Here is a 9816-nt window from a genome sequence, read left to right as displayed (position 1 = left end):
CAGCTCTGCCTTGTAGAGTGGTAATGGCTCAGGAATGAGTGGATTACTTCAGGGCAGCGGTTCAAGTCTTGGATGGATCATAATCAGCTTGCAGGAGTGATTATCTATCACATCTATCCAATTATTAGGGGTTGTCCATAAACATACATTGATTTGGAGGAGTTGCAGCACCTCAGTGGCTGTTGTATTGTTTCAGCTGGTTGAGCTGAAGAGGGGGAGGAACAATAGAGGCCAATAACAATAATGGAGCTGTCAGGGCTGTGAGGGAGGTAAGGTCAGCGAGGTGATACAGTAAACAGGCCAGCCCAATTCCTTCCCATGGCCTCCTGGCTGAGCTGCATGTCGAATAAGCAAAGTTAAAGATGGACTACGTATTTCACAAAGTCTAACTGTGATAATTTGGGAGGGAAAATGTTAGGAAATGTTGATTAGGTTTTGACCTTTAAGAGAGAGCTGTATCAACATAGGAGAAAACCGAAATGAAAAACAACATTAAAATCCTATGGATCATTTTTCATTGTTTTTGTTCCCAAACTTTAAGTATGGGAAAATTAATAAACTCATGAAAACAAGTGTCAAGAAGAAATAAGTTAAACAAATCCATGCCCATCAATCAATGTTGTTTGTGTGAGACGCAAGGCCCCAAAAGTAAGAGGGTTCTTTCTTTAGTTTTGTATCAGACATAACACTGAGAGATTGAAAGACACAGTTTGTGTGATTTTTGAGTAGTTTATATGCCTGGTGTTTGTTTACAAAACAATTATGAATACAGGCAGACTTCCATGATAATAAATAAATAAAATACTGTTGATACTGCTGAAATCCCCTGATTGCAACCTAAACAAACCAAATGTGCTCCTACAACATTATCTGTGGACTTATTCACTATAAATTATTACATTACAAACACATTATTGTATTACATGAGTTATAGAAATACTTGACTGATCCCATGAATTTCACAGTGATGAACTGAAATCAGTGCAGGAGTTATCCATCATGTCTTTCACATGCAGCACCTGCCTCAGGGGGACAATCAACTGATCAGAAATGATATATCCCACTGGACTGTCAGTGTTTATGTGTCTGATTCCAGGGATATAATTCTTCAGCTGGGCTGTTTATGCTGAGGGGTTGTTAGTTTGTGTACCGTTCACTTTGACTGTGTGTGGTCCTGACCCTGAATATCATTGATACTGCCCAGAAAAAGTGACTCCACTTTCATTTTTCATTTTTGCTCAGTTCTCAAATAGAGACCTTAATTGTGTCTTTATATGAGAATATGTATCTATATCGATAGATAGATAGATAGATAGATAGATAGATAGATAGATAGATAGATAGATAGAGATTGATAGAGATCGATATAGATATTCAGATATACTACATTTTGGTATCTCACTGCTGGAAAATAAAATAATAAATTAATGATGCTGGACTTAGTGTCCCAGTACTGTGCAATGTAATAACTAAAGAGACTAAATAAATGCCAGAGCAGCCACTCACTGAAAACCGAAGGAAAATCAAGGACGAGTGAAACGAGTGTGTGAAATGTATTAATGTGACCTTTTTTATGGAAATCCGGAATATTATAGATACAAACAGTGGGGGGCGGTAATGTAACACTAAGAGGAGGCAAAACGCCGAAGAAGAAAAACACACGGAAGTAGACGGTGTGTTGGTTTTTGTCGTGGCGGGAAAACTCACGGTAAATTTTAAATCCATTGTCTAGTCTAGTCTAATCTAAACAGCATTTTAAAAAATGTAAGCACAACATCAGCAGGTTAGACAGCAGCTCCAAAAAATAAGCCGCTAACTCGGCTTCGTTGCAGCTAAAGGTGCTAACCAGACTAGCTGCTGCTACTGACGGAAACCTGCTGCCGGTTGTTGGTCCGTGGGAGATGAGAAAACGTGACTAAATGCTGTCTTTAATGTTAACTTTATTCGGTTATGTGCAGCCTTGTATAACTCCTGTTGCATATGACAGTATTTTCCAGTGACTTGGCTGCTGTTATTACTCTGTAACTCTGAACAGCAGTGGTGGAAGAAATACTCAGATGTTCTGCTTAAGGAAAAGTACTTAGGTAAAAACATGACAGAATAATCATGAAAACGCAACGCAGTGAAATGGGTAGTTGGGTAGTTTAGTGGTTTAAACAACAAAAACAACAGGTCATACCAGAACTAGGTAAAACACGAGATACAACACGAGTGTTTTGTTTGTTATGTCTAGTATAATTTCTGTTACACGTTACAGAGTTCTTTGTTCTTATTTTTGGTAGATTTTCAGGTTCTTGTCGTGCCTCGGTGGAGGTGGACGTAACATTAGGACAGAGTCATTTTGTTAACTGAACAACCTTTTTTTTTTAATAGTAAGCATGTAATGAGTACTGTCTGCAATTTCATCTCTTACACCAGGTGAGGCATTCTGACCATGTCCTCCAAACAGAACGACGTGGGCAAACCTAACATCTCCCCAGTTCTCTTCATGTCTGTGGATGGTGAAGCCATGTCTTTCTTCCTGCGACCGGGTCCTGTGAAACGCAAGCTCCAGCCGCTCATCAAATCTGGAGGCGGGATGTTGTGCAGTGTCCAGCAGCCAGGAGCAATCCTGCTGATAGACCCAGAGGAAAGAGGCTCTATTCCTGAAACTACTGCTCACTGGTAGGTGCTGGATGGGGATGCCTTTAGATAGTGTATACATTACAACCCAATACAACTCATTCAGACAAAAAGAAAACTAAATGTTGTTAATGCTATGCTATTCACGGCTTCTTGTTTCATGGTGATGTTTTTTTTTCAGCTATTTATCAGTCATATTTTCATATTTAGTGTGTGTATATTAAAGGCACATGACTCAGTCTTGCATCAGTTAAAGTATCATCACACACTGGGTACAAGGAACATATGAATATAAAGTAATTGAAATTCTTGCATTTTACTATAACCACTTCTTATCACTGTTGCTTCTGTGTGGCTAGTTCTGCAAGGCAGGTTGAAAATAATGCTGCTACGGTTGTTTGCAGATTTCACTTTTACAGCTTTACTACTGTACATTGAGTTTGTTGAATTGCAGTGTAAACAGATAACAGCATCTGTTTTTGGTCAAAGGATAAAAGCTGTGTAGTGCTCCGACACCACCTTTATTAGACCATCAAACATTTTGTTCTGTATGGTGGACCTTTGTCAGGTCAAATACAGCTGCTGTTATCAGTAGGTATATAATTGACCTTGAGCAGAATATTCCCTGCCAAGATTTGTGATACTTTAATTTTTATGTATTTTCTGTCGTAACAAAGCTTACTGTATGCAGTTTTATTCTGACTTTTTAGTTGCTGAATACTTGTAAGTTTTAGCAGAGTAAAGTATTGCCATGAATTATTTATGTACATCATTGGTGAGATACTTTCATTTGGCACAAGATTTCACTGTATAACAAATTAAAAATATTAAGAGCACAGAAATGACGCAGCTGTTTGTTTTCTCCTCAGGTACGTGTCCACCCAGTACATTTATGACTGTATCGAGAAGGATGAACAGCTAAATGTAGAGGACTACAGGTTAAATCCTGAAGTGGTCCCGGGGCAATCTGCCCGACTCAACAACAGCAAAGGGGGCTTCTCTGGAGGTATGATGTAAACACCTAACACTGCTTTTTGTCAGGATTTATTCTGCTGTTAATTTTGCAACAACAATTTATGCAAAGACCTGGTAATACCCAAAGCTGACAAAAGCTGTGAAAATTCATGTTAATCACAATGTGTGCACTGCTTTTGTTTTAGCCATATAAATTGTTGTCACATTGGGAATTTGTGTAATTCTGTTTGTTTTTAATCTACTGGTTTACACACCTTCTGTCATTATAAATAGGCAGGGTTGCCTACAGCCCTGAAGATGATGCAGCCATTTTGAATTATGTCAGCAAGCACAAGACTGAGACTGGGGGAAATCGGCTTTGGCAAGAGATGGAGAAGCAGCGTGTGACCAGTCACAGCTGGCAGTCGATGAAATATCGTTACAGAGTACAACTGGCTAAGAAACAGCCTGAGGTTGAGGAGGTGAAAACTTCAGAGGAAGAGACCAAGGTAATTTACCTGAAGGTTGTTGCCAGGAATTTATCTACTTCTACAAATCATCAGTTTCTTTCAAAATGTACTTGTTAGTTGCAGTTGTCAGTATAACTGTAAAATCTAAACCATTTCAATACAACAGTCCAGCAAAATTTGTGAAGCTTATAATGTTCAGGACTTGTTAGCACAGCGTCAAGAGCAGTGTAGTTTCAGCTCTGGTAACTTTATACTGACATTAATTGCTAACCAGTATGGTCAAATAACACCAGGGGAACAATGATAATGTTAGTGGTTAACTTTAAGTTATGAAACATTCGAGTAGCTTACCACCTTCAGCATTTTATCTAGGTTGTCTCTGTGTTTTAGACGAGGGCTGTCAAGACATCAAAAAGACAATGTTGATATTACAGCATCACATCAGTGTCACAGTGACCTTTATTAAAATAATAATTATTAAAAATTATTTGATTCTATAAGTTTTTATACAATACTTTATACTATAAGCTTTAATTTATAAACTGAAACATTGAAAAGCGTGGCCTCTTTGGTGCAACTGTGTAAATAGCAAAATTGCCATATAAAATAACTCCTTGTTGTATGTATTGTATGTTGTTGTATGTATACATTTGTGAGAATGGACTTCATGTTTTTATTTTGTTATGGGTGTTCAAGATTGCGATTATTGTTTGTTGTTTATTGTATAACATGCCTCTTGCTGCTGCCTCTTGGCCAGGTCGTTGTTGAAAATGAGAACTGGTTCTCAACCAACTTACCTGGTTAAATAAAGGTTAAATAAACTGTAGTTATTTTATTTTTCCTGATTTTTTTTTCAGCTTCAAAATAACTTTATTTAAAAGTGTAGTCTTAGATGTAACCACTAGAGGGCACCAAATCAATTGACTGTGACTTTAATTTTATAATTATGGTAATTATGAGAACATATACGGTATATTCCAACAGACCTTATTCCCATACTTTCTACTGAAGTACAGATTAAGCTTTGGAGTAACTCCACATTACTCATAGTTTCTTTTGTAGACATGTAGCCTGAAGCTTCTTTTCTGTGCTTGTAGAAGGAAAATCAAGAGACAGATGTTCAGAAACCTTCCAGTGAAGATGCTGCTCCTCCTCAGACACATTCACCTGCATCAGAACCTCTTCAGACACATTCAGAGGAAACAGACCTGACACAGGTACAGTAGTAGCTTCTAGCACACTGCTTCTAACAGATATCACAGCTAAAGTGCATACTGTAAATAGCTATTATAGTACACAATTCAAAACCATAATGTGATTTAAGAATTAACTGAATTGAACTGAATGTATCTGGTGTTTCTGTAGACAGATGCCCAGCCCATACCACCTGAAAGCACACAATCAGAAAATGTAGAGGCTGATACATCAGCGTCCCCCCAACCTGAGGAGCCTTGTGTGGAAGCACAGACAGATGGCCTCCCCATTCCAGCTGAGAGCACAGAACCAGAAACAGCACAGCCGCAAACAACCATCTCTCCACAGACGGAAAGCGTGCCAGAGGACCCCCTGCAGCCCCTGCCCAATAATTTTACCCCAAAAAAGACAAAAGAGAAGCAGAGGGCCTCCCCCAGGCTGGAACAGCGTCGGATAACACGCAGGCAGCTTGAGCTTGAGGTGTCATCATCGCCCGAACCTAATGACAAAACACTCAGATCCTCTGCTGAGCAAGTTTCGTCATCTCCCCAGCCCGCAAAGAAAACAAAATCTTTGTTCCAGCACACAGCGGACCAGCCGCCTTCTAAGAGAGCCAGAGGAAAGAGTGTGGCAACAGTGGCAGAGAGTCAACATGAGGAGAATGCGGAGGCTACTGTCTCTGAAACTCCACAACCAGGTTTGTAAGTCCTCCACAGACATTAACTCATCTTAAACCAGCTTTTAAACTGCAGGCATTTAAAGAAATTGTTCAGTCAAGCAGAGTACATGATGTCCTCTTTTCTTTCTCCATTATATATTTCTCAGGCGAGAATAAAAAAAAAAGGAAGTTGGGGATTCTGGAGTTGGCGACAAAGGAGTTCGAAGATGTAAGTGAGGTGCACCTATATTACACAACGCTGCACTTTTTGCTTCATAATGGTGAGGCAAGGCTTTTATTTATTCTGCTAATTTCATTACAAATAAACACACTTCATCCGCCAAAATATATGTTCTCATTCTACATGAACATACAGCATGACAGATTGTTCCAGTTTCATCAGATTCAGCAAATACCTTTATCCAAAAAAAGTTAGATGTGACTGAATGCCATTCGCTTGCATGGTTTATTGTTCTGATGTTATTTTTAGATGTTTAATCAAAGCACAGTAGAAACAGTTCATTTTTTACACACATTATTTTTATTGGCAAACTCATGATTCAGTTGCCAACAATCTGAAGGTTTCAGATGTTCAATTCCAACAACAAATCCTCTTGGGGGTTAAACATAAAGGCAGGGCCAAAGATCCATATTGGTTTCATACAGCAATACTGTGAGTTGTTCGTCAAAGATTTAGACCCTTATGTTGCTGTCTTTAAGTCCTCTGAGGATGAAGCTCCTGATCTCCAAAACCCAAGTGAAGTCGCTGAGATTCAGCCCACATCAACAGGACCCCCCCTCCCGTCTTCAGACACAGCTGTGGATTCGGCCTCCACACAGTCCAACCCTGAACCTGGACCCAGCCTCCAGCAGGAAGCACAACAAACCCAAGCCCTCAGCAGTAACTGTGTGCCAGACACTGGCTGCCCTGTACCTGCGGCTTCTGATCCTGCAGCTACTGAGGCAGTCCACGCAACCTCCAGGGCTCACCTTTTCATATTTGACACTGAATCTCAGGAAGAAGACTCTCAGTCGCTTATTGGTGACGGTAGTGCAGCCCCGTCCAACCCACAGCTGCAAGTGAACAAAGACGCTGCACTATCTCTGACTCAGGTCCAGTTAGAGGAGGACAAGCAGCAAATCATAAAGCTCATGAACCAGACAAACCAGGTGAGTGTTACAGTGTAGTTCAGTCCAGAATCTTATATACTCTATATTCTTGCTCATGTTCTGTTTGACAATGGAAATAAACCGTAAAACATTAATTCAGACAGAAAGGAACTAATAATAATGTAATTGCCACTAACTAATTAATGGTTTATTTTTTTGCTCTTCTCCTTGTTTCTACCCCTTGCCATAATTTATAACCTCTGCTGACTTTGTCTTTTAGGACTTAGTTAGTGTGACCAAAGCCCTGTTGAAGACCAGCGGAGACTTCTCTGCTGCGCTGGATCTGCTTTTGAATCCCTCCTCCATTTCCAGACCATTTTGGAATCACCATGATGACGGTCTTCTGCTGTCCGCTGATCCTGTTGTCCGCCAGCAGCTGCAGGAGAAATACGGTGAGAAGGAGGTGGCCAAGAGAATAGTGTTTCTTGAGGTGGAGGGATGAAAGAGGAGATCTAGACATATGGAGCATACACATCTGTTGCATCACAGAACTAGTGTTTTAATTTCCACATTCACTGTCCGAATTTCCTCATTCACTGATTCTTTAAACATAAAAACTACAAATTTTGTGGCCCTTCCTTTGTTACGGCCTGTTCTGACTAATTTTGAGGAAATAGAATCTGAGAAGAGGATGAAAAACTTCCAGGCAGTTTTTAGTTTGACTGATAAAAGTTTTCATGTAAATTACTTAGAGGCTGTTGTGCCATTCTCTGTTCAGTTTTGTGGCAACAGAAAGTTTTTATGCATTTTAGCATAAAGATAAGATTTTATGGGTTTTTAAATGTTTTTGTTTGTTTTCGTTAAATTGCAAGAAAAATTTGTCATATTATTTAATGACTCTTGCCATGCATTATGAAAATAAAGCAAGTGTAGTTTTCTAATATGTATTGTGTTTAGCTAGTGAATTTATTAACAGATTATACAAGGGTGGTTAAAAGAAAAATTTGTCACGGGAGTTCCTCCAGTGGTGTCACATTTAATGACAGTTCGGAAACAAAATTTTGGTCAAAATAAGCTGAATTGGTACTATTTAACCAAAAAGATTTACTGCTTTGTTTAAAAAAAAAAAAAGTGCCTGTTAGAAATATTTCTCCAGCCAAGTTCTTGCATTTTTCATACAGTTATATTTTCCCTGTTACAATCTCCAAAAATAAAATGGTCAGATTTATGTGCATGGGCAGTTGATATCCACGGTTGAGTTTACTGAAAATAATATGCAAGAAAATAGTGATCCATTGTTCAGCTAGTGTGCACTCTGGACAAAAATACATATCAACGTAGCTAAATACAAAGTAGCAAATGTAACAAATACAGTTGCATTTAACTGAAAGGGGTAATTTAACAATCTAATTTTTAACATAAAAAAACAGAAAAAAAATTTAATTTGAAGCTGTACAGGGTAAGGTAAAATGACTTTTAGTCCATAGGATGGCCTTACCTCCAAAAAACAGTGGATTCTACATTTCTCTACTCAGCAGTGTCTGAGTAGAGCTTTCCATTGTTTCAAACAATGGAAAGCTCCAACTCACAAGCTGAGTTGTCTCCTTGTGATAAATAAACCGACTTCAAGTGTAAAATTGAGTGTCCCTATAAGTGAACTAGACACACGTTTGACACGACTTTGTCCCTGGTGGCATAGATTTCATTATGGGAAAATCAAGAATCATACTCATACATTAACTGGTACATTAACTTACAGCTGCAACCCAAAGCATCCATATATTGCACATTAACAGTATTATGTGTGGCTTACTTTAGGTACTGTAGATTATACTATCTTAAAAATGCAAACAAATACAGGAAACACATCTTTAAGTTAGAGTACACTATATTTAATAGAAAGTATGAAAAAAGCAAATTAGTCTTTTTTTTTATCCAATCCACCACTTTATTTTATTTTACCCCGATATCAATTGAGTACATTCATAATTTGAAACAATCTGCCCCAGACCCACATGAATACATCGTATCAATAGTTTAAACAAAAAATAAGAAGAAAGAAAACCAATTAAATTAACCAACCACTTAAAATGGACCACCAGGATGTTACCTGTGATGCAAATGAAACACAGAAACCAGTATCCCATACATGTCAGTAGTTTTTACCCAAATATGGCCACAAGTATTGCTGCACCTTTTTATCGCCCCGTCATGTTTATGAAATCAAAAGTGAAGGCAATAATGACAGCAAACAGGTATGCAAGTGAGCATGTAAAACAGCTAACACAACCGTATAATCCCAGTGCAACACTGATAAAAACTCGTATAAAACCCTTTTTAGTATGAAACACTCACATCCACCAGGACCCAATTTACATACACCTAGGTCACATACTGTAAGTTGGTCAGGTAAGAACCCGTTTAGTAAAGCAAAACATACCAAGGTCTTCATTAAGTAACAGCACACCATATATCCCTGGATTTAAACAGCTACATTTTTTTTTTGCTCAGCTTTTATTTGTAAGGTCTTTAGAGGATGCTTCCAATCAAGCTACATTCAACAAGGAGGGTTGCTACAGTATTTTCAACTGATATAACTGGAATTTGACCTGCTTCAAGTGATAGGAGAGTGGAGATTATACACTGGATGTCCAATAGTTTGTGAGAATGAATGATTCTGGAAAAAATATGTTTTTCCAAATCATATAAAAGTCTGCCAACTAACACATCTGTGGTAGGCTTGTACAAATACTGAGGCTGAGAAAGCACAATTTTCCAGAGTTAGTAGGAGTCATAGCTTGATTTACA

At 38.5% G+C, this 9816-nt stretch overlaps 1 protein-coding gene across 3 annotated transcripts; it reads left to right on the top strand.

Annotated features, from left to right (window-relative positions):
- The first annotated feature begins 1651 nt into the window (after window positions 1-1651).
- On the top strand, window positions 1652-8956 carry LOC121178657 (telomeric repeat binding factor 2, interacting protein). Of its 3 annotated transcripts, none has more exons than XM_041032917.1 (9): window positions 1652-1708; window positions 2419-2664; window positions 3492-3628; window positions 3871-4085; window positions 5144-5263; window positions 5412-5937; window positions 6066-6127; window positions 6619-7068; window positions 7289-8956. In XM_041032917.1, exons 2-9 carry the CDS (start codon window positions 2435-2437, stop codon window positions 7508-7510), a joined length of 1962 nt encoding a protein of 653 aa, XP_040888851.1. In that variant the 5' UTR covers window positions 1652-1708; window positions 2419-2434; the 3' UTR covers window positions 7511-8956. The 3 variants fall into 3 exon arrangements, with proteins under 3 accessions (XP_040888851.1, XP_040888854.1, XP_040888853.1); XM_041032920.1 differs by lacking the exon at window positions 1652-1708 and adding an exon at window positions 1810-1890; XM_041032919.1 differs by lacking the exon at window positions 1652-1708 and adding an exon at window positions 1924-2084.
- The last annotated feature ends 860 nt before the right edge of the window (window positions 8957-9816 follow it).

This window comes from Toxotes jaculatrix, chromosome 3, assembly GCF_017976425.1.
Source record: "Toxotes jaculatrix isolate fToxJac2 chromosome 3, fToxJac2.pri, whole genome shotgun sequence".
NCBI classification, from domain to species: Eukaryota; Metazoa; Chordata; class Actinopteri; family Toxotidae; genus Toxotes; species Toxotes jaculatrix.
Note: the sequence above shows the minus strand (reverse complement) of the source record. Positions and strands in the feature narration are given on the sequence as shown.